General features: G+C 56.5%; 1 protein-coding gene across 1 annotated transcript; it reads right to left on the minus strand.

Moving 5' to 3' along the window:
• Positions 1 to 8,127: 8,127 nt before the first annotated feature.
• On the minus strand, positions 8,128 to 17,891 carry CBX6 (chromobox 6). The gene is made up of 5 exons (XM_047866542.1): positions 17,744 to 17,891; positions 17,522 to 17,565; positions 17,305 to 17,370; positions 17,097 to 17,163; positions 8,128 to 12,724 (listed from the first exon to the last, which is right to left on the minus strand). Exons 1-5 carry the CDS (start codon positions 17,810 to 17,812, stop codon positions 11,723 to 11,725), a joined length of 1,248 nt encoding a protein of 415 aa, XP_047722498.1. The 5' UTR covers positions 17,813 to 17,891; the 3' UTR covers positions 8,128 to 11,722.
• Positions 17,892 to 27,661: the final 9,770 nt, after the last annotated feature.

Consider the following 27,661-nt stretch of genomic DNA (forward strand, 5'->3'; position numbering starts at 1 on the left):
AAGTCGGACGCTTAACGGACTGCGCCACCCAGGCGCCCCGGGAAAAAGCTGTTCTGGCAGACCCGAGCCCGATGGGCTGGGACAGGGTTCAAGGGTAGGGCGGCAGAAAGGAGGAAAGGGGGTTTGGAGGCTGAAGCGGTGATCGGACACACAATGAGCTGCGCTTGGCAGGCTGCCGGCAGAAATCATGTTAGTCTTTCCCAGTGGCCGCCTTGTCAACCCGCTCTGTTGACCCAACCTTTCCTGCTCTTGGATGAAATCTCAGGCATATCTCCTGACCTTTCCGGTCACTTTTAGGGTTGACCTTATTTTTTTAGATACTAAAATAGTCTAGTCTAGTAGCGAAGCTTTAAGCTCCGTTGAGCTTCTGCTTTCCCTCAAGTCTGCCCTAAACTCAAAGACCCGTATAACAAGGAAGGAGGCACTCCTTCTCATTAGGGGGGGTTCTTCAGAGAACCCCCGTCCCTATTGCTGGAGATCTCCCACCTGCAGCTGCCACCTGGGCGAAGCGTCCCCAGGCTGGCTGGGCTAACAGTCCCCTTCAGCACCTGTCTCCCGGGGGTCCACCCCAACATGAGTCTTTCTGATAGGATCTCAGGGCCCCTTCCCTGTTTTTCCCCAACCCGTCCCCTTGGCACAGGATCCTAATTCAAAATGACCTCAAACCAGCTACATTCTGCAAGGTTCCCTCTGGGGTCCCGGGAGACACGCTCGCATCCTGGCCCCCAAATGCTGGGACCGCAGGCCATTCCCAAAGCAGCTCGGTCCTTGTCTCATAGCAACAAGGAAGCCTAGGCAGCCTCTCCCTCCCCTTGGTCACCTCACCCTCAGAATTCCAGTGGACACATGCCATGCCCTCGGGTTTTCCGAAGCCCCCTCACTTGCCTTGAGGTGGGGGGGGCACCCTGCCGACTGTTTCTAAAGAGAGCGGCCCCCTCTCCAACCGCATCCCCCCTCCAGCTACCTAGCCCCGCAGGCTTGGACGGATGAGAAATGAGGGGGACTTTAGGTCCAGCCCGTTTACAAGTCTACACGTTGGAATGGGGGTACATGGCCCCCATCGTCCTCAGCTCTAGGAGTCTGGACGGGAGCAGGCAGCAGGGCTGAGGAGGAAGGGGGGGGGATGGGTGTCTGCATTCAGGGGTCCTTCAGTCACAGATGCTGGTAACGGGCCAGAAAGGGATGAGTCACAGACAAGGCGCAGGGTTCGGGCCCCCTCACTGGAAGGTGGTGAGTCAGGCAGCCCATGGGGGCCAATTTGCAGTCTGGAGGCCCGTTTTGAACGGAGTTAGAGGGTGTCACATGGGGGTGGGGCAGAGGGGTTGAAAGCATGGGCTTTGAAGTTAGGGCGTTTGGGCTTTAATTGCTGGGCCGCTACTTACTAACGGTGCCACCTGGGCAGGTGACTCAGCCCCTCTCTCCAGTTTCCTTGGCTGCACCGTGGGAGCGTGTCCAGCTCAGCGCCTGGCTCCTGGGGCCCTCAGCGGGGTTCCCTGCAATCCCATGAGGAAGGGGGTATTCCTTTCATCTCCTGTTTTGCAGCTGGGGAAACTGAGGCACCGTCGAGCTGAGCAATATGCCGCGGCAGGCGCACCCAGTCAGGCGGCCCGGCTCGAGTGGCTGTGCCCTCGCCCACCGTGCTGTGCGGGAGGATGTTGGCACGGTGGGAAGGATGGCCGCATGGGTTCAAATCCCCTCTCTACCATATAGGAATGTGTGAGTTACTTCACCTTTCTGGACCACAGTCCCCTGCCCCCCCCCCCCCCCGCCGCCCCGTTTCTATATCATGGTTACCGCACTGTCCGGGTTGTTAAGCCTCGTAAAGTCCACCCTGTACGTGCTAGTTGTCCTTCTGAGAGCAATTCTGAGGTGGAGGGAGAATTAGAGGCAGCAGCTCTCCCGCTTTGCAGAAGGGATTGCGGAGGCCCCGAGAGAGTGACCCAGCGGCTTGAGGTCACACAAGCGCCGGGAGCGGGGACTCATCCACTGTCTCTCAAGTATCCTGAGGCTGTTACCTGGGAGGAGGTATTGAGATCTGGTGAGCAGACAGCTGGCACACCCAGACCGGAAGTCGGAGGAATGGTCAAGTCCGGGTACATCCATCTGCAAAATGTCTCTTCTCGCCCAGGCCGTGCTGGAACAAAACGCTTTCAGGCGCTTCGCCTCAGACCACCCCCTTCCCCACCCCACCCCCACCCCTGCCAGGAACCCTGCGAGGGAGGGGCTCCTGGCTTCTGATGCTGCTAAGGAGCACTGGGGGCTGGAGAGGGGAAGTGACCCGACCACCTGAACCTGGACGAGGGTCTCCTGATGGTGACTGAGGCATGAAAGGCAGGCAGGCAGAGGAGGGATGAGTGTAGGCGAGCAGGTCAGGGCTGATGAGAACAGAAAGCCTCGGCCGGGGACACTCCGGCAGACCCTGGGCCCTGTGTCCCTGCGGGGGTTGCCAAGGGAGCCAGCGAGATGATGGTCACTTTAATGAGTCCCTGTGGGGGACAGAGTCTACATTTGCCTTTTCCAAAGCGTGTCCTAATGCCTTGCTCACAGACTACAGGAGCCTTAACAGAGAACCCCTAGGGACCTCGAAATCCACCCCAAAAGAGCGTGTTGCTCATGCTGGGATTTCACATCAGGAGGCAAGGTGGGCAGAAGGCTGAAGGGGGGGGCCTGTCTTTATGTCACGGCACCTGCTTTGTCCCATTTCCACCAGCCCATCCCGGCTCTGCATAGATGGCTCCCTCTGGCTCCTAAAGGCTGACTGCTAGCAGCTGTCGCTTAAATAGAGGCTCCCGTCTTTGTCACATTGTGAGCTCAGCCTTTGGAAGGAACAGAGAACGCTTTGGTCTTCTGCTCTAATGAAGGTCATATTCCGTCTAGAGGGACCAGGGGGGACCTGTTCCCATCCAGCTCTGACTCAGATTGGCCGCACGCCTCCCGTGTGTGTCTGCCTTCTATTCACGGTTTCACATTCATCCTGAGTCTCTTTTTTCTAGAGATTTCAGAAGTTTGGGCAGGGAGCAAGATCCAGGGGAAGGGGAACGAGAGATCTGGGTTACTATCCAAGTAGACGAGCCTTGGGTTTTCAGTTCTCTTTTGGCTATTGATTTGTAATTTAACGATAACGTGGGCTGCGGTGACAATTTCTTGAAATTTATTGGGAGTTGCTGTCTCTCGTTACCACGCGACATACACGGCCATGTCTGGAAATCTTCGGTGTGTGCTTGAAAATGACGTGTTTGATGTAGGAGTCTGTACGGGCCGTTTGTCATTCTGCTGTGTGTCTTCATGGGTTGCTTCTCTGTAGGTCTTGTAATTTTGGGTGGCAAGCTCCTGTTTTATCCGTGAGCCTCCCATGTGGCTTTTACTGTGGGAATGTCCCCCCCCCCCCCCCCCCCCCCCCCGGGGCAGCCTTGCGTCTGCTATTGCCACCTCTCTGTGGGTATAACCCACGGCCACATTGGCTTTGTGTGCTAATTACCAGACTTGGGAGTTCTGGGAGCGTGTGGATAACACAAATCCAAATCTCAAATGTGCGTTAGGGAAGTTCTGGAGTTACAACTTCTCGGGGGAAGACTTCAGTTTCATTTTTTCCAACAGAGCTAGAAACAACTTCTCTGACAACTTTTTTTTTTTGTTTTTGCGGAAGGGTGATTTTTCTCCTCCATTTGCCTTTTCATTGAGGATATGCCTTATTTGGGTGTCTTGGTTTGAAATTTCTTCTGGCAAAGGCTCAAGGCCTTGTCTCCCCGTCCCTGTATAGATGTAAAATAGGCTCCTTGGTCACCGAAGGCCAGCAAAGGCCAACGCCTCCCCACACCTGACCCTGGGTCATCCGCAGACCCACCCTGCAGGGTTAAGGATTGGCATCTGCCTAGCACTCTGAGTTTGGCTTCTTCTTTGTTTATGATCCCCGGGGATTTCTTCAGTGTTTTGGAAGCTCAGCTGGGCATTTAAAGGAATGTTTGCTCTGCCTTAGCTAGTAACTCTAAGTATCTAAGCCAATGACAAAATATCCAATATTCCAAATCTCTCTCAACTCCGGCCACTTCCAACCAACCCCACAGCCTCAGCTGTGTCCCGGCCTCATTCTCGCTCACCAGGGTTCCTTCCTGCTTCATCCCTCCTGTGACTGGAGATGCCCAGAGCCTGTGGATGTCTGGGGGAGGGGGGAGGGAGAGGTGCCTCAGCCCTGGCTTCCTTTGCAGACCCCCTGTGTGGACCAGGCGGCCTTGAGCTCTCGGAGCCAGAGCCCTCTTTGAAGTGTGAACTCGCAGAAGCCAGCAGCCTGAACAAAGAGGGTGCCACGGGCACCCAGGCCTGCGATCTGGCCTGAGGGGGTCTTGCCGTCTGGATGCAACCACGCTGACCACTCCCCCCCTCCACCCTTCACTTCAGACAGCGCTTGACAAGGGCAGAAAAACCGCTGCCCTTACAGCTTTGAAAAAATGACAGAGTAATTGTGCATGCTTGTTCTCGCCCCATCCCGGCACCTCGTGGCTGACCCGTACCCCTGGAGAGGCCCACGAATAGTAGGTAAGGGTGGGGGGGGGGGGCTAGGTCAGGCATCACCGGGCAGATGAACACTGTTGGTGTTCCAACAGTGACCCTGACGCACTTCAAACAGCAAAGCCTGCCCTCTGAGAGGACTTGCGTGGTGCCCCCCCCCCCCGCCCCCAGAACGAACCCTCCAGTCCTCCTTGAGAAGCCGTTGTGGTCACACTCACTCACCAGCAACTAAGACACTGAAGCTAAGCAATGGCACGGCTTGCGACGAGAGACAGCAGGGACTCTAAATCTCTGAACGCACCCGCCTCACGAGGGCACACTCTTGTTACCGGTCCCAGAGAGCGTGGGGCTTGAAGGCGGGAGTCTGGAGCAAAGCCCCCTCTCCTACTGAGGGCAGTATGACTTCAGGCAAATGACACAGCTCCTCATTTGAGGGGGAGGGGAAGCCGGGAGAGGGGAGGGGAAGGGGTGAAGGGAGCCAGTAAAGCACTCACTGGTGCTCCGCGGGTAGCAGGTGCGCTGGCCAGATGAGCAGGTGGCGTGGAGGAGGTGCCACGGAGGAGGGCCAGCCCTCACCCACCTTCCCACCCATCTGCCTGCCAGGGACACACTCCCATTTGCCCTGCCGGCCGGGGACCAGCTGGATGAGTCGCACTGGGGCCCCAGGTCTGCTGCTCGGCCACTCCCCAGCCTCACCGACCCCAGTGGGAGGTGGACCCTTGGTGACAATTAGAGAAACGACCAATGGAGGGCCTAGCGTCTGTGTCTCAGGCGTTGGGCTGAGACGCGGCCCCGCCCTTAGGGACCTGGGGGGACAAACCCACAGGTGGGGGCCTGGGAGGCACCTGGAGAGGCGCCAGGGTGGGAGGGGAGAGCACCTTGGCAGGCTGCCAGGTGGACGACTCGGGACATGATCCTGACTCGGGACACGATCCTGAGGACAGTGGGCTCCCAAGAGGCCTGAGGCAGGGGCCGCCAGCCCCCAGTGGCACTCATGTGGAGGAAGTAGGGGGAGCGCGGGTAGGAACGGAGGCTGGCAGACCAGAGAGGCTTTGCCAAAGACCGGGCGGGACTGGTGGGGACTGTGCAGGGTGGGGAGACATCTGAGAGGCGAGACACCAGGGGTTTCATAAGGGGGTGGGGGTGCTGTAGGAGGGGAGGATTGGGGGGGACACCTGCTCAAGGCCCCGCAAACGGGGGGCAATGGATGGACACAGGTATGGCTCAGGAGCAGAGCGACAGGCCCTTGAAGAAGGTTTGGGTTTGCCTGGGGCCGCTGCTCTTGAACCCGTGAGGCCGTGGGGAGAGGGCTCCTCGTGGCTGCTCCTCTCCCAAGCTCTGTGGCAAGAAACTTGTTAGGGACGCAGCCCTACAGACCCCTCCGCTGCAGCCACTGTGATTCCAAGTGGGGAGTGGGCAGTGGAGGGACCTCCCCCTCCCCCGTGCCCGCCTGCCTGGCCTTCTCCAGGTTCGGAAAGTGGCAACACCTCAGCCTTACCAGCCTTACCTGTGTAGGGTCCTCCCCTCCAGCTCAGTTCACTGGCAGGTGGTGGGGTGGAAGGAGGGTGGGAGGTGGCGAGCTCCAAAACGGGCCACAGCTGGAGGGGCAGCAGCCCCTCTCCTCCCCTGTAGCAGGAGAGGCCCTGACGTTTTGGTGGGACTTGTTTGAGATTTTTTTTTCAACGTTTATTTATTTTTGGGACAGAGAGAGACAGAGCATGAACGGGGGAGGGGCAGAGAGAGAGGGAGACACAGAATCGGAAACAGGCTCCAGGCTCTGAGCCATCAGCCCAGAGCCCGACGCGGGGCTCGAACTCACGGACCGCGAGATCGTGACCTGGCTGAAGTCGGACGCTTAACCGACTGCGCCACCCAGGCGCCCCTGAGATGTTTTTTAAAAGTAGGCTTCATGCCCAGAACGGAGCCCAATATGGGGCTTGACCTCATGTTCCTGAGATCAAGACCTGAGCTGAGATCAAGATCGGATACTTAACCAACCAAGTGGCCCAGGCACCCCTGGCCTGATGCTTTTATTTATTTTTTTAAAGTTTATTCATTTATTATTTCGAGAGAGAGAGAGGGAGAGAGCACACAGGAGGAGAAGGGACAGAGAAAGAAAGAGGGAGGGAGGGAGGCAGACAGACACAGAATCCAAGGCAGGCTCCAGGCTCTGAGCACAGGGCCTGACTCGGGCTCGAACTCCCAAACCGCGACATCGTGTGACCTGAGCAGAAGTCAGATGCTCAACCGACTGAGCCACCCAGGTGCTCCAGGCCTGATGCTTTTAAAGGCCACAGTCACAGCCTGTTAGAAATGAGACAGACACACGCCCACTGTAGGGGCCGGACGTTTGCTTCGGAATGTGACAATTTATTTGGGGGGCAAAAGAGGCTTTTCACTCCCCCTTCCTGGCATTGATACAACATTGAAAAGCAGCAGAACGAAACGTACAAGACGAGAGTAATCGGCACAGACCCCCCTCCCCCCGGCCCAGAAACAACCGAATCCAGAACAGAACCGAAACCCACACCCAAAACGAGCCGTCTTCTCCACCCGCCACCTCGGGGAGGGGGCAGGTGGACTGGGAGCCCCACCCCCGCGTGGGGGTGGGGGCTCCATTTCTGGTTCCCTCTCTTTCACCACTGGAGGCAAAGTTTAGCCAGCTGGGAGCTGGATGGTTGAACCACAGACAAAGGCAACAACACTTCATTTTTAAAATGAGAGAGAAAAGAGACCGCGCCCCTCCCCAGATATAGAGCTATATACGTATATTTTTATATATATAGAATTCATTCGTGCACAGTTCATTCAATGAGCTTTTCAAAAACTAAAAAAAAAAAAAAAAAAAAAAATCATACGATACGTTTCTTTAGGCCTTTGTGTTTTTAAATTAGAAGAAACAAAAAGTGCCCATCTGCACTCCACCCAACAGCCAGGGAAAGGCCCCAGAACCCGTTCTTTCTACCTTGACCTCTCGCAAGGGGTCCCCCCGTGACACCATCAGCCTCCCTTTACCTAACTGAAGCTCTGCATACAGTTGGCGCTCACTCGCCGCTCGGAGTGGGGTACCAACTCCTTCAAGGTGGGGCAGGGAGACCCCGCAGGCCTGGGAGCTGGGGTCCTCTGTCCCCGCTCGGCCTGTCACCCTAGTTCGGCATGTTGGTGACTGTCAGCCAGACGGAGGCAGGCGAGGGAGACAGGCTCCTGGTTTTAGCCCCAACCTCCTTTCTGAATCTGAGAGGAGATGCAGACAGAAAAAAAACAGAAACCTTTAAACACTTTCCTTGTCTTTTTCAAAGTGATTCCTTAAACCATACAAGCCCCCAAGAGGCTGCCTTGGGCTAGTGCATGGGAGCCGGAAAGTGGAACTGACCATGTGGGGCTCCACTGTCTGGCGTGGGCCAAGTGCAAAAAAAAAAAAAAAAAAAAAAAAAAAAAAGAACCAACCCCCCCCCCCAAACCAACAACAACAACAACAAAACAAAGCCCCCAAAACCCACCCCAACCCAAAAAACCAACAAAACCCAGAAAGGTGAGAAAAGGTGGTATGTCCACTCGGGTCCCCGCAGAGGCTGAAGAGGCTGGTGATGACCCAACCGCTCTGACCTAACTGCTTCCTCCTTGGGGCGGACCTCTTGCCCAGACGGCCCGGCAGCGGGGAGCCGGCCAGCTCTCTAGCAGCTTCGGCACCCAGGCCCCCACCTTTGGAAGGGGCTTTTCCCAAAATACCAGGGCAGCTGGGCGCTTCACCCCGCGAAGCAGCTTTGCCTCATGGGGCCCTAGTTTCCAGGTCTCTTAAGTGGGGCGCTCTCCGCCCACCTCACACTGACGTCGGGCCTTGATCAGCCCTTCTTTCCAGAGCAGTGGAGGGATGCAGCTCATTTTGCCCCGGGCCCCTTCGGGGGGCAAGAATGAAAGGGGGCTGTGGGAAGCTAGAGGCCCCAGTGCCAGCAACCTCGACCGCCACCGGATCCTCAGCAGCTGCCTGGACGCCAGCGGTGCTTTACGAAGAGGCCTTGCCGCCCAATACACCCATTTCACAGAAGGGCACGCTCAGGGTCGGAGACGGAAATGAAGACGGAGGTGTCCCAACTTCCCATCTCAAACCAGAGACACGGGACCTCACCTGTTTCCTATGACACGTGGGCGGGGAGGAGGAGGTGGCATTGAGGGGAGAATGACCGATGCCCCAACCGCTACTGAACATGGGAAGAGATCGGGCTTTGAGGGATATTTCACATATAAAAATAAAGCGAACCAGAACGCGACTTCTGCTTGGTAGTTAGGTAAACGGAAAAGCAGCAAGGGGAGAGGGAGGGCCCGGAGAAGGCTGATTCGTGCAAGAGTGTGTGTGTGTGTGGGGGGGGTTATGGGTTTCCCGCTCAGAGCCACCCTCGGAGAGGCAGGAGGGCTCCGCTTGCTCTGGACCCTGTGCCCACCTAGACCCCCCCAGGGGAGGTGCCCACCTCGAAGCAGCGTGCGCGTGTGCCTCTGCGTGTGCGGAGGTGGGGTGGGGCCACGCGGCGGAGGGGCAGGGGCAGGCATTCCCTTCCCCCCATGGTCACCCCCAGTCCCTCTGGATCACCGCCTAAGATTCTCCCGGAGTCTACAGCTCCTTCTTCCTGAAGCCTGCAACCCCCACCCGGCCAGGCAAACTCAGGGGCGTCACGGTCTTTGGGGTGATGGGGAGGGAGGGACCAGAGGACGGGACACGCTGGCAACCAAACGGAAGAGAGCAAGGAACCCAACTGTATCCACTCACCAGCCTTCCTGGAGAAAGTCACCGATGACACAACAGTGGGGCTCCCGCTGACCCCCACCCTCCCCAAGCGTGGGCTCCAAGCCCCGGGCCCCTGCAGTTCTGGCTAGTTCCCTTGGGGACAGCTGTCTTCCTTCCCTTTGAAGGAGGGTGGGTGTGGAGTGTGGGCCCAGGACAGGAGGGAGGCCTCCCCACCTCGGGCCAAGGAGAGAGAGCAGGGACCCCAGGGACCGGCAGCCGGGTCTGGGTTTCCGTCCCCGGTTCCTAACATTGCCACCTCGCCTGTGCAATCATTGCTTCACTAGTTTTTCTTTAAATATCTCTTTCTCTCCCCCCCGCTCCCGCCCCAGCCCCATAGGAATCCCACGATATTTTTTTCTATTTCTTTTTTTTTTCCTCTTTTTTTGTTTTTTGTTTTTCTGCAAAACTAACTCTTTCACTTTCCTGTCATAAAATCACCTCTGAAAACACGACTTCTTTACAAAAAAAAGTCACGAATGACACGGACTCTCAGGAAAACACATTTCTATGGTCTCTGGAAACACCTGTAACTGGCACCCAGGTGGTCGTTCACCCGGGGTGAGGGGTCGGGTCGGGGGGGGGGGGGGAGTCCCCTCCGAGGACAGAGGAGAGATACCAGCCCTTCTTTGGGGAGGGGGGAAGCCAATTGGCACTTGGACGGCCACAGAGCCGACACAAAGGGCAGGGTGGGGAGGGTCTAGGAGTGCCAGCCCCCCAAACCCTGTGAGGGCCCCTGTTCTACATCCTGGGGTGGGGAGGGACGGGGGCCACGCCACAGCCCCCCGCACGGAGATTCGGAAGAACGAGTCCTCCTGTACTTCGGGCAAAGGCATTTGCTACCTAACAGGATTCCCTTTCCGCCTCCTTCGACCACCTTTTGCCATCGCGCTTCTGGGCTGACACACCCCTGGCCGCGCACACCACGAAGCTCCCCTGGGCGACGTGCAGGGACAGGCCATTCAGGCCAGACTGACAGCCGGGGCCGGCCGGCAGGGTGGCCTCCCGCAGGGCACGGGAGCCCTGGTCTCGCCCACCCTCCCCCTCCCAAAGAACACAGGCCCCCTCTTTGGTCGCCCCCTTTGGCCTGCCTGCCCTCCCAGTGCCCGGCCGAAAGCTGGGGTGGGTCTCTGCCATTGGCATGGATGGCCATTGGCATGGCCCGGAGCTACCCACAGCTTCGAGCAGGCTGTGCTGGGAGGAAGCCTCAGCAGTCGGACGCAAGAGAGAGGGAGGGGGCGGGCGAAGCCGGAGGCCCCCCACCCCCACCCCCAGAATGGTTTCCAGGCTTCCTCTCCCCCTCCTCCGCCCCTCCCTCCCACCCCAGGGACGGGGGAAGAAGGGGATGGCCCCGGCGGGGGTCTCCCCCTTCCACCTCAGTCCTCACCATGCCGTGTCTGCAGCAGAGGCCCGGCTGGTTGCGCCCACCACCCCGAGGAGGAGGGCTTGGGGGCACACACACCAGCACTGGGGGGCTGAGGGGATCAGCCTGTGGCCTCACAGCAAACTCCTTGAGGCCCGGGCCAGGTCTGGGCAAGGAAAGGTCCAGGCCTTCGACGACGCTATTCCGTGGAACCGTCAAGGGGGCCGCCTGAAAGCCCGGGCCCAGCGCACATATGCGTAGGCGCACAGACACGCCAAGGGGCGGCAGAGGAGTGCGCCAGCCGGTAGTTTCTACAGCAGGTTCTTGTAGCACCTTTGGTGGAGAACTGAAGGGGCCTTTAAAGATGCTAGGAGGCTGTGGCAAGGGGAGGTCCCTGCCAGTCCCTCCCACCTTTGAGATGGGGATTGGGAAAGAGACTGGGTGGGGTGGAGCCTAAGGGGACCTGCTTGGGTCTTGGCCAAAAGCGGGCAGGAAGACCCAGGCCTCCGGTCCAGCTCCTGCTGCATTCGTTGATATGGAGGGAGGGGCCGAAGCTGGCCTCACCTCAACCTCTGTCTGGGCTTTGCCATCCCTGCCCCTCCTGCCCAGGCATCTGGGGGAAGGAAAGAGGCAGTGCCCATACGGGGAAGGGGTCTCCTAAGGGGCCCCGCAGCTGCCGGGTTAGCACCGAGAAATCAGATGCTGTGTGCGCGAGCTGGAAGCAAGCCGGGGGAGAGAGAGCGGGATGTGGAGGAGGCAGCCAACTCTGGGTTCCGGGGCTCCCCAGGAGCCCCCCAGCGGGCCCCACCATGCATGGGCTGGGAGGGTGCCAAGAGACAAGGAGGAGGACTTCTGAGTGCCCTGGCCCCACCCCGGCCCAAATCCATTCCGGGACGGCCGCTCCCCCAGGCTTCGGGGGGTTCCAACCGCCCAGCCCCCTCCCGGGGTCAACACCGAGCCATCTGAAACAAGCAAAGCACGGGCAGAGGTGTCTGAGGGCAGGGGTGGGGGCAAGAGCAGGGCTCTGGGCAGGAGGGCCCCCCCAGCCCCCCCCCCCCCACCTCGGTGGAGCCCCTTCACTTGCTCACCCCGCTGCCGCCACCACCCCCAGTGGCACCTGCTACCCCAGTAGCCACCTTCTCGAAATCCTCAGGGTTGCAGAATTCCTTGATAGTGACTGTCAGAAGGTTGCTGGTGACATCGGTGACGACCACGTTGGAGCAGGGTGACATCTCGGGGCGCCAGTCCCCAGCTTCGGGCTCAGAGGAGGCGCCGGCAGGCTCAGGGGCCACGGGAGGCGCCTGGCCCGTGGCAGCCGTGACGTCGGGAGGCACCCTCTTGCTGGTGGCCGCCACCTCGGGAGGGATGGACAGGTCGAGCACCTCAGGCTCACGCCAGTCGGGAGCGGATGGGCTCATGGTCTCAGGGAGCAGCTTGGGGGGCGCGTCATCGGGGTCGGAGGAGGACTGCGGTGCCGGGGAGGGGCAGCCGGAGGAGCTGGAGCTGCGGGCGTCATAGGGGGCGGCGGGGGCCGCCAGCAGCAGCCCGGGGCCCGGGGAGGCGGCAGGGTCGGCCTTGCCCGCTGGCGGGGGAGGCGGAGGGCCGGGCGGGGGCTTATTGTACAGCGCGAAGGTGCCGAACTTCATGTGGCGGATCTGGGTGCGCAGGATGCTCTCGCTGAACTTCTTGCTTTTGCCGATGACGCGGTTCCTGGAGGGGACTTTGGGGCGAGCGAGGGCTCCTGCCCCCTGCCCGGTGCCCGCTCCACCCGTGCCCTTGTCGATCACCTTCAGGTTCAGGATGATGCGGTTTCGCTTGGGCTCCCGAGGCTTCACCTTGCGATTGATGATGCGCACCGTCTCAGAGAAAGGGGAGATGGGTGGGCGCAGGCCAGGGCTGCCTCCCTGGGGGTCCGGGCGGGGCAGCGGGCGGCGGGACATGCGGTGGCAGCGGCGGATGTCCTTCTTGAGCCGGTGCACGGCCGCGCTGGAGTGCAGCTTGGGCGAGGAGGCGCTGGCACTTGGCTTGACAGAGAAATGCACGTCACTGATGCGGAGGGCCTCAGCCTGGGCTCGCGCCTGTGGGGCAGAGGGAAGGGCTGAGCGGGGGCTCGGCTTCCTGCTGACCTCCTCCGGGTGCTCCTGCGCCAGCCACCCACGAGTACGGTCCCGTTACGCTACCCTGCGAGCCCTTCAGAGAATCAGCTGTGCTCCCGACCCCAGCTTAGAGATAAAAGGAAGCCCATTCGGACAGGTGAAGCAAAGTGCACGAGGCCTGAAAGCAGGTCGCACCCCCGTCAGGGCCCGCCACGGCTTGGCGGTGGGGCCCTGGGACAGATAGGGCGGGGGCTGCCCTTGCTGACACAGAGGAGTGTCCTCGATCAGGACACGACCTGGAAAGCACACCCTTTGCTCAGAAGCCCCGGACCAACTCTGCTCGGTGAAGGATCCCAGCCTAGCCTGGCACCCCTCCGCAGACCGATACTCGGGGACAGAAAGAAGGGGGAGGCTCCTCCCTGCTTCACTCCACACCCCAACGCCACTGACCTACTCGCAGGGTCCCAAATGCTCTGTGCCCTGTCTCTGAACGGGCTACACTTCCAGTTTGGATTTGCCTCCCCAGCTGATCATCACCCCGGGGACAGATCCTTAGCTCTCAGCCCCTCCTTTATGCTCGCATATGCCCTCCTGTATGCTGTCCTTCCCTTCCCGGGTCTGACTCATGTCTGCCCAGGATCTGGCTCAAGGCCTGGGTCCGAGCAAATCCGTGCCAGTGAATTCCAAAGCCGGCACCCAAAGCCTCGGTTGGAACCCACCCCAGCGAGACATGGGTTTGGTGGGGATGAACCAAGAGGTGGGAACAGCTCCGAATCCGTGCCAAGGTGGCCTGAGGGCTGGATGGCTGAGTGAGTCTGTGGGGCCAGCGAAAAATGTCCCCGGCTGCCGGGCTCAGCTGCACTCCCAGGTGTGAGGCGTGTAAGGCCCCAGGGCTCTGTAGGAGCTCACCTCACTGAAGATGTGGGGTGTGGCAGGGCCCCCAGAGTCCTCAAGTTCAGGGCAAGGGACTCACGAGGCCATCAAGACCGTCCTCCATGGCCAATCCTTCCTTCACTAACAAAACACTAGTCACAAGCCAGCTGCTTGGGGCTGGAACTATAACCGCAGCCTCTTCCCTAGGGGCTGCCCCCCATGGAGAGGACAGGTCACAGGCAGTTATGACACTGGGTGACCGACTCAATGTAAGAAAGACTCAATGTAAGAAAGGACGTACGGGGCCTAGAGGAGCAGAGATCAGGCGCACGGGCCCGTCTTGGAGGATGAAGCCTAAGCAGGAGGGAGCCGTGGTCCCTTCTGAGCCTGACACGCCCCAGGCTGCTGCAGAGGCCCCGTGGCCTGCCGCACGGACGCCACTAAGACAAACACTGGGAGCAGACAGCCCAGCAGTGGGAGGATGTAGCGGGCAAGGGACTGAAAGCAATGGCTGGAGAGAGCGGAGGCGATGACAGAACTGTCACCTACAGATACCTTGGCTCCCGGTGGGGGAGACGCGCTAGGCTGTGTCTCCTCCAACCTGGGTGGGCCGAGAGGGAGGACACATTCCCACGGTTGGCCCGTGAGCTCCGCAAGAGTGAGACCTGTAGTTTGGGGTCTCTCTACATCCCACCGCACAGCACTAGACACTTAGCCAGTCCCTGCGAGGTAGCCTGTGTGCCCCTCAGGCAAAACTACATCGTATTTGACCACAACTGCCCAGAAGCGGGGTTTGCGGACTTCTTCACTGCATTAGCGAGGAGCGTCTTTAGAAGGTGGTGGAAACACGCTTCAACGCCACATGGCCCTCCTGGCCACGCCGGGGGGGGGGGGGGGGGGGGGGGGGGGGGGGGGGGTCTCCTGAGGGCTGCTTGGCCAACAGTCCCTCCGGGCACTAGGTGGCAGCACACACGGCCTAGAATGCCCGGGACCAGGGTGGCCAGCTCCTCCTGTGCACCAGCCAGTGGAACCAGGGACTGGTCTCCTCCTATCCCTCCTCAGACAAAGGCAGGAGAAAGCTAGCCTTTTTCCTCGCCTGGCAAGCAGGGTCTTTTGCAAGTTCATCCCCAAGGGAGCTCCAGGGGAATCTCCACTCTTTCTGTCCCCGCCCTGGGCAGGGGGGGGGAGGGGTCAGCACCCTGGGGGGAGGGGGCCAGCATTTATGCCATCCGCATGCTGCCTGAGCTCCCAGACCTCTGTCATCGTGGCTCTGCCCACATCCAGTGGCGAGGGTCCCTGCGGAGCGGGGTTTCCAAACTTTTTATGGGAAACGTTTCTTACTTTGTAACTTCTCAACATATATATGTATCTTTTGTTTGGAAGGGGACCCGTTTACCCTTTCCCCCTCCTCTCCCCCTCCCCCAGGTGGTTGAGAATTCACTGAAGGTGGGACCTGGGTCTGGCCCGTGAATGAAAAATGGTACCCACGGCCAATGTGTTTACTCCGTTCTGGCCGGTGACAGGCACGGCTCTGAGGGTTGGCAGGTATTACAGACAGCACAGAAGGTTCGAGACCTGGACTCTACCACCGACTCTCTGTGACCGTGGGCCAGTTACACAACCGCCGTGGCCTCAGTTTTCCTATGAAATGGGGACGACAACCTACCTCATGGGCTCCCGTTTCCTTCAGAACGGTTCCGGAGCAGAAAGTAAGTGCTGAGAATACTTTGTCTCCCAGATACACCGCCTGTCAGGGACTCACAGAGCCCCGGGCCCCGGACCAAACTGATCTCCACCACCCCTTGCAAATATCTACGGTCACTGTCGTAAAGGTCCAGGTCAAGGTCCCGCCATCTGCCTCTCCACCCCCTGCCCCACCAACTCTGCGACCATCATGGTTTCCTGTGTGTGTCCACCGTGTCCCCTTAACCTGACGTGTGCTCTCTGAGGGACGGGGGTGAAGGAAAGGAGCAGGAATGGAGGCCAGGAAGCCGGGTGATGGCATCTCACGTAAGCCTCCTCCCCTCTCTGGGCCTTGATTTTGCTCATGTGCGTAATGGGAATGGTACTCCTTCATAGGGTTGTTGAGAGGATTAAAGGAGATAATCCATGAGGGGCCTCAGCACTGTGTTAGGCCCAGAGCCAGCTCAGGAGCTACGGCTACCGAAGAAAAAAAAAAAGGCATTTTGTGAATCCAAGCTCACGGTCATTACTTCACCGCTAGAGGGTGCTCCAGCTGCGCTCACAGCCTGTCACACAGCCCACCCGCCCTCCAGCTGCTCCGCCCCATCCCTCCTCCTAAGAAACATCAAGGGTTAAGTGTGCTCCTCCATGGATCCCGGAGTGTGTGCAGGTTGGGAACAGGAATCGTGGAAACAGGTGGAAGCTAAGGCGTCTTTCGTGTCTGCTTTAAGTCCAAACCCTTGTATACGCACAGACCTTTTGGTCTGGGCTTCTTCAGCCCCACCCCACCCTCACGGGGCCTTTTGGGCAAATGGGAGATTCCAAGGTCCTGCATTCGGCAGAGTCTCTCTTCTCTGCAGAGCGCTCCCTGCCCTTACTCAGCCAATCGCCACAAAGTCACAGGCTGTCAGGGTAGGCTGGGGCCCCCAGGCAACTTCAGCACTACTGGGTCAACTGTGGTTTCCCAGGGAGGCCTGCCTGCAGTCTCGCCTGAGTCCTAGGGTCATCTCACCTTCCCTTTCCGACTCTGTTCTGAGAAAAATAAAATACCACCCCCCACCCCAAACTGAACCCTAAGATGGCTTCCTTCCTAGGTCTCCCTCTCCTGCTGAGGCTAATGTGCTATGCTTTCACTCCCCCCGCCCCATCTTCATTACAATGTCCAGAAACGGCCAGCGGTGGGGGTAAGCCAGTGGCTCAGCCCGTGAGAAACTCAAAGCGAAGTGATCTAAGGTCAAATTCAAGCTGCAGTCCCCAGTGAGGAGGGGAGACATGCAGAACCAATCCTGACAGTGAAAGAAGCTGGGGGCAGGGAGGCAGGTGGCCCCCAAATGCCTCTTCTGTTCCCAGCCCTGAAGGAAGCCACATTTACTCTCCCCCGCTGGGTTTGAATTCCAGGCAGAGCCTTAGCAGGGCTGGGGGCGATGAAGGTTCCCTTCATCTAGCGTGTGGAAGTAACCTCCCTGCCACCCCCTCAGGTGGACAGCCCCCACCTGCCTCATCCACCCCCCCCCCCCCATGCGGGAGCCCTGCTGGCCAGCCCAGACTCTGTTTTCTCAGCGAGGATTATCCTCCCCCCTCACTTCCCACTCCCAGGCCCCTCTGGCTGAAGCTGGAGCTGCCCAGGGCCGGCTGCCAGGGGCTCTTCGGGGGCTCACAACCACCCTCTGCCCAGCTGGGGCCCCTCTGGAAAGGTCCGCCTGCCTGGGCAGCCGCGGATCTGTCCCTCCCTTGCAGGCCCCGTGCTGCGCCAGGGCTAGGGGCCCGAGAGGGGGCTGCTGGGGCTGGGCCAGGTTACCTTCAGGAGGAAAGTTTTGGGTTTGGGTCCCCTCTTCTTGGGCCCATACAGCTCACGCTCCCTCTCCCTGCGGCCGAGAAACGCCAAAGGTTAAAAAGAGCCCTTTCCCGGGCCCCACTCCGCGCTGCCCTCCCCGCTCTCCCGCTTCCCCGCGCGGCGCCCCAGCCGAGCCTTGGCCCCGCCGCCCCTGCCAGCTCCCCAAACTCACTTCTGCTCGAAGGCTGCAATGAGCCGCGAGTCCAGGATGTTCTCCTCGGGTTCCCAAGTGCTGTACCTGCCGAGTCACACATGCACAAAATAAAAATGAAAACCTAATGGGCAGAGGCACATGCGAGGCAGCAAACATGCGCACCCCCCCACCAGGAAAAAAAAAAGGCCCCGTTGCCTCCCTTTCCCCCTTGCCCCTGTATCCCGCCGGCACTTACTTGATGGCCCACCCCTTCCATTTCACCAGGTACTCGATGCGTCCCTGAAAAACAGAAGAAAAAAAGGGGGGAGTGGGGGTGGGGAGGATGCGGGGACGCGAGGAGGCGGTGGCGCGGGGGTGGGCGAGAGGGCCCGGGTTAGCGGGACCGCTTCGCCCTGGTGAGCCGCGGACCCGGACACCGGCTGCCGGGCAAGGCGTCCCACCTCGGGAGGCGGCTCACCTTTCGGATCCGCCGTTTGATGATGGATTCGGCCGCGAAGACCCGCTCGCCCACTGCAGACAGCTCCATCTTGCTCAGCGGCACCCACAGCCCATAATACTCCCTGCTCCCGCGGCCGGTGCTGCACCGCTCGCGCACGCGCCGCAGCGCACAGGCCCCGGCGGGCGGGCGCGCGGCGGGGCGCGCGCTCGTGTTCCAGCTGCGGGCCGTCACGTGACCGCTCGGGGCCGGCGCGCCGTTGCCAGGACCTCCCCCTCCCCCGGGGCGGTTGCTAGGGAAAGTGTGCGCTCGCGGGGCGGGGGCGCGCGCTGACTCTTAAAGGGGCCTCGCCTGGCGGTGGGAGTCTGGGCCCGGAACCCGGTGGATGCTTGGCTTGTGCGAAGCCTGGTCGGGCGCAGTGCAGCCCGACAAACACCCTCTCACTCCCCTCTCCGTCTTCCCGGCCCCGGAGAGCTGACACCATCTCCCTCCCTTTAACACCTCCCCCAGGAAAGGCTCGCTAGGGCCCTGCAGGGAAAGGACGTGAGAGTCTGTGCAGCTGCTGCGCATCTTCCCGGCAGAAGTTTGCAAACAGTTAAATATGATACAGCAGAAATGCATTTGCTGTTGCCTTGCCAGGCCCTGCGGGAATTTCTTTAAAACATTGCCCTCCTCCTCCCCAATCCATTATTTATGTATTCGTGGGAGTGTGGTTTTGTAACCAGTTCAGATGAATTAAAACAAAAACTCCACCGCAGGAAGAGGGGTGGGGGCAGTGAACGGGGTGGAGGAAGGCCGGGATGATCCTGTGCATCTGTTCTTTGGCCGGCTGGGGTCTTGGGCGGCACCTGCCTTCACCCGGGAGGCGGGCTGGAGATCACCACCGCGAGGACTGTGGTGGTGAGGGGAGGGAGAGAGAGGCTGTGGGTGAGATCCGGGTTCCCGACACCCCAGATTGGGCCTGAAGTGGGTCATCCTTGGGTCATTTGGCAGAAGGCGCCCACAGGGCCAGGTCTATATGTTTTCTGATTCCCAGATCCCCTGGCCTCGCACTCTCCGAGTGCCTGCAGTTTCTTCCGTGGCTCCGCCATTGCTCACAGGGAGACCAGACCCCAGCTTCCTATTTGAGGAGGGACCTGGAGACCTGGCTGGCCGGAAATGGACACAAAGTAGCCCTGCCACACAAAACGCTTCATTGCTTTTTCTTTCTTTCTTTCTTTCTTTCTTTCTTTCTTTCTTTCTTTCACCAACAGCCTTGTTCTTTGTAAATTAAAGAAAAAAGAAAAAACCCCAACTGTCCATAATCTCCATCAAACCATTGTTAATATCTTCACGAATCCTCTTCCAGCCTGTTCTACACTTACATAAGCACAGGTGTATACGCATGTGTATACATTGTGTATACGTAGTACATAGATTTAAGTGACTTCTTTCAAAAAATGCTCATTAAAAACTTTTTTTTTAATTTCCCAGAGTGGGGGAGGGGCGGGGGCAGGGCCGGGGGTGGGGGCTGGGGGGGGGTGGAGAGAATCCCAATCAGGTTCTGCACTGTCAGTGCAGAGCCCAAGGTAGGCTCCATCTCACAAACAGTGACATCATGACTGAGGAAGAAACCGAGAGTGGGAGGTTTAACCCACTGAGCCACCCAGGTACCCCTGAATTATTTCTTTTTAACAAAATGGGATCAGGTGATTCACGCTGCCCGGAATCTGCTTTTCTCCCTTAATGATATAAAGTGAACCTCTTTTGGTGTCACTAAATGGAAATTTTGCCACCGTTTACGTGGCAGTGGTGGGGCTGAGGTGGAGGTGGAGAGCAATGGGGATGTGGTGAGGATCAGGACTGTCTCTTGCTTTCGTGACTTGTTTATTAGAAAAGAGGATTTTTACATTTTGTACTGCAAGACAAATTCTTAGGGTTTCAAATCGACCACATCAAAATTTCTGCTTCTCATCCCTGCATCTATGGAGATTTGTCTAATTAGTATCTTGGGAGAAATCCCCCTCGCCTTCCTTGAAATCAACATGCTCTTGAAAAATAGATTATCTTCTAGCCAGCCCAAAGTGAGCTTTGGTATATGAGTAGAGCTGCCTTCCTGGGGGTGATGGGGGTGAATGCACAGGTGAGTGTGTGGATATGAGTGTGTGTGTGTGTGTGTGTGTGTGTGTGTGTGTGTGTTCAAGCTGAGCGAGACAGGCAGCTGGATAAAGTGGGTGGACATGAAATCCATTCATGCGGCAGCTTTCGTGACCCTTTTTAAGGTTTGGTGTTGAACCAGCTAAACAAAGATAACCCCCGGGGTTGGGGGAAGTCTCAGTCAGGTGGGACAGGCACCTGCCATACAGTGTGACTAGGGCTGGAATAAATGTGGAATTTCCTAAGGCTGCCTTAACAAATTACCACAAACTCAATAGCTTAAAACGACACAGCCTTATTATCTTACAGTCCTGGAGGTCAGAAGTACCAAATCAGTGTCGCTGAGTTGAAGTCCAGATATCCCCAGGGCTGGTTCCTTCTGGAAGCTCTGGAAAAGAATCCATTCCTTGGCTCTTCCAGCCTCTGAAAGATGCTGGCAGTCCTTGACTCATGGCTGCATCCCTCTAATCTTTATTTTTGCCTTCCCCTGACTTACCTCCTGCCTCCTTCTAATAAGGGCCTTTGTGATTACACTGAGCTCATCCAAATAATCATCAAGGATTATCTCCCCATCTCAACATCCTAACCACCCCCACTCCTACCTCTTCCACAGTCTGTCCTTCTGAGATGTGGTCCAACACCACAAGGGAAAAGTTTGATCTCCAGGACTATGCAAGTTGCTGCCCAGGGAGAGGGCGTTTTAGTCAGGCTGTGTTATGAAAACAACCTGTCCTACGAAATACCACCCGCTGGTGGTTTAATACACAGAATCTATTTTTCATGATCCTGTGGGTTGGCTGGGCTCGGCCTGACACTTCTTTGACCTGGTCTTGCTTCGGGTCCCTCATGGGGCTGCAATCAGAGACATGGCCAGAGTTGACCCATAGGTCCGGGAGCTTAGTGCTGGGTGTTGGCTGGGCCTCGATCTCCCCCGGGGCCTCTCACGATTCAGCAATTTAGCTCAGGCTTCCTTACGGGCCGCAGGAGCCACATAAGGAGCTGAAGAACGTTGCAAGGTCCCTTAAGGCCTGGCCTTGGAAGTTACACAACATCATCCCCACCGCATGCTGTTGGTCAAAGCAGCCAGAATTCAAGGCCGTTAAGATTCCTGCCTCCCTGTGCACCACTCCCCCCGCCCCTGTGCTTGTCCTGTATAATTCCCTCCCCTGAGTGGGACTTACAACGGGATTTTCTCCCATGATTAGGTTAAGTGCAAAGGCAAGGGCTTTTGCAACGTGATTAAGGTCCTTAACCAGTTGACTTTGACTTAATCAAAGGGAGGCCTTGATCTGTTTCTCCTCTCACAGCACTTCTGACAGCAAACACGTGGGTCTGCTTCCCACACCAACAACCACGTTTTTCAGCTCTTTAGATACCAATGGAGGCGGCGGGGGGGCGGGGGGGGGTACGGTCCAGGATTTCAGTTCAATTCAGACACCAGTACCCAGAGTTAGCCCAGATCCCACGGGACTGCCCCACTTCAGGCAAGCCTGGGTTACTCACACTTCTGACTAAGTGGCTATAAATTGAGGGTTCCCACAACCCTGTCCTCAGGTTGCCGCAACAGCTCCCAGGACTCAGGCAAACACTTCACTTACGTCTACCAATTTGTTCTAAAGGATGCCACTCAGGAATGGCCAGATGGAAAAGAGGCAGAGGACAAAGTGCCCAGAGCAGGTGCAGACCTAACGTGCCCTCTCTGGGCCCGCCACCTTCCCTTCCCAGCACCTCGGGGTGCTCGCCACCCCAGAAGCTCATCAGATCTCCTTCAAGTGTGAACAGGCCTGAGTCTGCAGCCTTCTCTCTGCTTCTCAGAGGTTGGAGGGGAGGCTTCGCGTTCCAACCCTGTAATCGCTTGGTCTTTCCGGAGACCAGCTAGTCGTGAGGCTGCGTAGGGGCGCGCACCGAGAGTCACTTCATTAGCATAGACTCAGGGATGGTTGAAAGGGGCTACCTAGGAGTAACACAAGACCTTCTTCTCCCTCCCATCACTTTGGAAATTACAAAGGTTTTAGGAGCTTTGTCCCAGAAGCCCGGGAGGAAGACCAAGTATATACATTTCTTATTATATCACGATATCCCGTAAAGTTTATCCTGGCCTGAGCTAATCAGGAAAGCACTTTATTTTTTTTTTCAATGTGTTATTATTTATTTTTGAGAGAGAGAAAGAGAGAGAAAGAGCATGAGCGGGGGAGGGGCAGAGGGAGGAGTGGGACGGAGGAGGAGTCGAAAGTCGAGCGGATTCTACACTGATAGCGGTGAGCCCCATGCAGGGTTCGAACCCACGAACCACGAGATCAGGACCTGGGTGGAAGTCCAAGGTTCAACCGACTGAACCACCCAGGCATTCCATGGACAGCACTTTAAAAGATCCTTTTTTAAAGGACCCAGGCATTAGCTGATGGAAGAGATTTGAAGCATCAGAAATCATCTCCTCAACTAGGAGAAACTTGCCAGGATGTGGAGAGGGCCACAGGGCAGGAAGGCAAGAAACACACGTGGCCTGTAGGCCCTGAGGGCCTCAGGTCTACAATCTGTAGGATCTCAATTCAGTTATCAAGTGAGCCTCGAGGAGGAGCCCAGCTTCCAGATGAGAACAGAGCCCCCGCCCACACTGTGACTGTGGCCTGAGATCCAATGAAGTTTTTCCTTGACCTCTCTGACCTGCAGAAACTGAAGAGATATATGAGTGGGTTTTTTATATGTTTATCTATTTTTGAGAGAGAGATAGAGCGCACACACATGTGCAAGGGAGGGGCAGGGAGAGAGAGGGACAGAGGATCTGAAGCCAGCTCTGTGCTGACAGCAGATGGGGGGGAGGGGGGCAGGCGGGAAGGGGGAGGGGGTGCGGGGCAGGCAGGAGGTGGTGTGTGTGGAGGGGGGGCGCTCAAACTCATGAATTGTGAGATCATGACCTGAGCAGAGATCAAGAGTCAGGTGCCTAACCGACTGAACCACCCAGGCGCCCCCACATAAGCGCTGTTTTAAGCCACTAAGTTCGTGGAAAACTAATATATAGGCCATTCCAGATTCAGGGGAAATAGACGCCGCCCCTGCCTGGATGGGAGAAGTGACAAAGTCACGTTGAAAAAGGGATTCTGGCCATTACTGTAATAATTTATCACAAGTGGGTTCCTAGTTGGGACACAGCTCATGCTTGGTGAGGCTGACATGCTCAGACTCTCTTGAGGCTTTGAGCAACCTTAGAATTGGAAAAGAATATCTTTAGCTCCTGTCTCCCTGAAGATCTGAGTTCACTTTCCAGAGTGGACCATTCCCCTGCCCCCCTCCCCACCCCCCGCCTGATGTCAAACAGCAGTGCTTTTGAGCTCCGATCCACAGGCCAAAGGCCTTCATTCTGCCCCCCAGTTTGGGGTCCCAGAGGGCTGGACTGTGGGATACAATACGGTGGGGGTAGCATCCTATGTTCATTTAACTCAACACGGCCACCTCTATGTATCTGTTGCCATCGTTTAAAAAATAGAAAATGTTAGGGGCGCCTGGGTGGCTCCGTCGGTGAAGCGGCCGACTTCGGCTCAGGTCATGATGTCATGGTTCATGAGTTCGAGCCCCACGTCGGGCTCTGTGCTGACAGCTCGGAGCCTGGAGCCTGCTTCGGATCCTGTGTCTCTCTCTTTCTCTGCCCCCACCCCACTAGAACTCTGTCTCTCTCTCAAATATAAATAAACTTAAAAAAAATAAAAAATAGAAAATGTTCTGCAGATGTATGTATGACCACGTTGTGCAACACTACTCATTATATGTTTGTTCTAGGTGGTCAAGCGACGCAGTAAAGATGCTCCCGTGAGGATGCTAAGGGAGGGGGGCGAAGCAGGACAGCAAAGGAGAGAAGCCAAGCAGAGACCAGGGGTGTCATCTCAGGGGCAGTCCTGCCTGGCTGGCCCAGCCCGATCCTGCAGGGGGCTATACTTGTCCCCACCCTCCAGGCACCGGTTAAAGGTTACAAGGAGAGGGGGGCAGAAAGGCAGATGTCGATCCCCAGGCACTTCCTGCTTTCTACTTCAGTATGAGAGCGGCTTCAGTACCCTGGAAGAGAGGCGTAGGTGCTGGCTGTTGGCAGGAAAAGCACCCCAAGTGGGGCAGGGGTGGGGACATGACAAAGGGGACCTACCCCAGGGGATCTAGGTAGGTTGCAGATACCACTGTCCAAGGCTGAGCCGCGACATCATGAATATCTCACTTTATGGGCTCTGCAAACTCCAAGCTTATTCCTACCCCAGGGCCTTGACACTTGCTGTTCCCTCTGTCTGGAACACTCACATGGTCTCCTGATGGTCATGTCGCTTGTTCCCTCACCTCTTTCCATCTCTGCTCAAATTTCGCTTCTTCAGAAAGCTGTGCTCCGACCTCCTTATCTAAAGTAATACCTGTCCCTCTCTATTCCCTTGTCACCGTGTTGTTTCTTCCTGGTCCTTAGCACTACCTGATGTTATATCGACTATTGAGTTAATGCCTCATTAGACGCCAAGCTCAGTGGGGGCTGGGATTTTGCCCAGCCAGTGCACTTGATCTCTGGTGCTAGGTCAGGGCGCTGCACATAGGAGGTGTTCAATAAATATTTTTGGGATGCATGAATGGACCATTGAAAGAGTTTTCAAGACTTATTTTGACCACGTAACGTATATAGAGATTCAGACCCAGCAAACACTCACCGGGTATCCCCTTCGCTCCCCGCATTGGGCTCGAGGAATGCAATGATAGAAAAGATGGGATTTTTGTCCTCAAAGAACTGAGGTGCATGGAGGGATGAATAAGCAAACAGAAGCTGTTTGAGCTATGCAGCTTTTAGTTGTCAACCTCTCTGAGCCTCAGTTTTCTTCATCTGTAAAATGGGAAATTTCTTCATCTGTAAAATCTGTAATCATTCCTATCTTTTAGGTTTATTGTGGGGATACTAACACGTGTATGGCACCTGGAACACTGTTGGGTACATAGTAGGTCTGGGATCGTGTAGGTATAAGTATGTCTATGCCCCAGGCTGGCTCATAAAGAGAAATGGACACACACACACACACACACACACACACACACACACGTAACTGTATGTACTTAACATGTTTTTCTTCCACTGAAACTCTGTTTATTTGATCAGCTCTAAAAATTGAAACTGTGTTGGTCAGAGAGGACACCAAACAGCTTCTTAAATTGTTTTTTTTAACGCTTATTCATTTTTGAAAGACAGAGAGAGACAGAGTGTGAATGGGGAAGGGGCAGAGAGAGAGGGAGACACAGAATTCGAAGCGGGCTCTAGGCTCCAAGCTGTCAGCACGGAGCCCGATGCGGGGCTCGAACTCACAGACTGTAAGATCATGACCTGAGCCGAAGGTCATCATCACCCAACCGACTGAGCCACCCAGGCGCCCCAACACAAACAGTTTCTATAGCAGTCATCATGTTTCAAGGACTCTTCCAAGGGCTGGCTATATGACATTGACTAATTTAAGCCTCAAAACAACCCAGTGATCAGATACCATTATTATTCCACTTGACTGTGGAGGATACTGGGTCTCCATCCAAACATGAAAGATGCTAAACTGAGCTGAACGAAGCGAAAGTTCTAGTGCATCAGACGCCCTTCATCCCCTCCTGCTACCCCGTGAGATCTGCTATGTGATGTAATTTGACTTAGGAAACTGGACAAAAAAGCTGAAGACAGGTGACACCATGAGTCTCAGAGAACTGAAACGTGTATCATTTCATGTGGAAACGATACATCTTGCTCCCGGAAGATCGTGTGGCAAACTTATGTGCCCCCAAAGAAGGATGAACTATTTTTAGAAAGAAGGCAGCGGAGTCTTTTGGAAATATGCCTGAATCCGGTCATAATTGGGCAAGGGACACAGGGAACTCCAATCTTGGCAGAAGGATCTTTTGGAAATGCAGTCCTGACCAAATCATCCCTCTGTTTAAGACTCTTCAGCCCTGGGGTGCCCGGGTGGCTCAGTTGGTTAAGCATCCGACTTCGGCTCTGGTCATGATCTCATGGTTCGTGAGTTCCAGCCCCATGTTAGGCTCTGTGCTGACAGCTCGGAGCCTGGAGCCTGCTGCAGATTCTTTCTCCATCTCTTTCTGCCCCTCCCCAGCTTGTGCTTTGTCTCTCTCTCAAAAATAAATAAACATTAAAAAAAAAAAAAGACTCTTCGACATTGGAAGGAGCCAAAATATCACCAGGGAAAGAACCCTTACAGTGGCTAATCGCTGTCTCTAGAAGGAAGCCAGAACTCTTTCTCTTGGTGAAGGGGCCCTTCCTGAAGGTCTCTGCTCCCTTCCCCACATCCTGCACAATCCTTCCCTTGGTCTAATCGAACTGCCTGTCGTTTCCCCAATGGTCCCTGGTTGGGTTTTTTTGGTTGTTTTATTTTAATATATTTGTACCTTTGGTTCACCGGGGAAGCACCTACATAAGCTTTCAAAACTCAGTTCTGGGGAGGGGCGCCTGGGTGCCTCTGTCGGTTAAGTGTGGGACTCCTGGTTTCCGCTCAGGTCATGATCTCGAGGTTTCATGAGTTTGAGCCCCGCGTCGGGCTCCGCGTTGGCAGCACAAAGCCTGCTTGGGATTCTGTGTGTGTGTCTCTCTCTCTCTGTCCCTCCCCTACTCGCGCTCTCTCTCCCAAAATAAATAAATAAATAAATAAACTTTTTAAAAATAAAAAAAACTCTCAGTTCTGGGGAGTCCTTCTATATGAGGCCATATGTGGCCCCCCCAGGTAGAATTAGCCAGTCCTCCTTTGCCCCCATTTGAGGGTTTACAGAGTTCTAGAAACACGGGAGAGTTCTGTTGGGTCCCTTGTCATCTCTGATCAACGTGAGCTGTCTGAGGGCAGGGTCTCCTGTACACCTCAGTTTCCTGACACCGGCTAGTCCATCAGCTGATATTTCCTGGGCACAAACCAGGAGCCTAGCAGCTAGGTGCTGGGGATGTGACAGAGAATAGACAGACAGACCCTTGCCCTCAAGAAGCTTAGATTCTTATGAGGGTAGCAAACAGACAATGAACACACAAGACAAGGAGACGATTTTCAGGCCAGAGTTGTGTTATATAACGACTGCATAGGGTCACGTGGTAGAGAGGAACCGTGTGTGTGTGTGTGTGTGTGCGCGCGCGTGTGTGTGTGTGTATGGGGTGCTCAGCTCGAGTGGTCAGGGCAGGCCTTTTGAGGAGCCACATCTGAGATGAGACCTGATGCGGGAAAGGAGGAAGCTGCAGAGATCTGGGAGAAGTGCTTTCCAAGCAGAGGAAGCAGCAAGTGCAAAGGCACTGAGGCAGGGACACGCTTGGCCTATCTGAGGGGTAGAAGGAAGGCAGTGGGGCTGGAGTGGAGGCGGTGGGAGACCGAGGTTTGTGAGGAAGGCAGGGGCCCCCCCATGCAGGCCTTACAGGCCACGAAGGAGAACTTGGCCTTTGTTCTGAGTGCAGTAAGGAAAGCTCCAGTAGAGAGCTCACTGCAACGGGAAAAAGGGCCCATCACAGTGAGCTCGATGCAGAGGCAAAGCCTTGGGTTGTTGGAGACGTCCCGAGGGCCAAGTGGTTGCTGCTTCTCAGATCTGCCACGGCCCAGCCTCCTCAGTGTATATCCAGGGAGGCAGAGGCTATAAATAAACGTGGAAAGAGCTGTCTTTAGAATCTCCACGCTGAGGCAACCTCCAACAGAAAGGTGGACAAGAGAGAGGAAGCCATCCCCCTGTTCTGCTAGTTAGATTGGGCAAATGTTAAGCATCTGTACAAAGATACCCCAAGATGCAATGATTTGTTTCTCTGTTTGATAATCATCTGGCCTGTTG

This window comes from Prionailurus viverrinus, chromosome B4, assembly GCF_022837055.1.
Source record: "Prionailurus viverrinus isolate Anna chromosome B4, UM_Priviv_1.0, whole genome shotgun sequence".
NCBI classification, from domain to species: Eukaryota; Metazoa; Chordata; class Mammalia; order Carnivora; family Felidae; genus Prionailurus; species Prionailurus viverrinus.

Coding starts and splice junctions, on each gene's coding strand:
- CBX6 (XM_047866542.1), bottom strand. CDS start 17,812: ATGGAGCTGTCTGCAGTGGGCGAGCGGGTCTTCGCGGCCGAATCCATC. Junction 17,371..17,521: donor TGGAAGGGGTGGGCCATCAA/GTAAGTGCCGGC, acceptor GTGACTCGGCAG/GTACAGCACTTGGGAACCCG. Junction 17,164..17,304: donor ATTGCAGCCTTCGAGCAGAA/GTGAGTTTGGGG, acceptor TCTCGGCCGCAG/GGAGAGGGAGCGTGAGCTGT.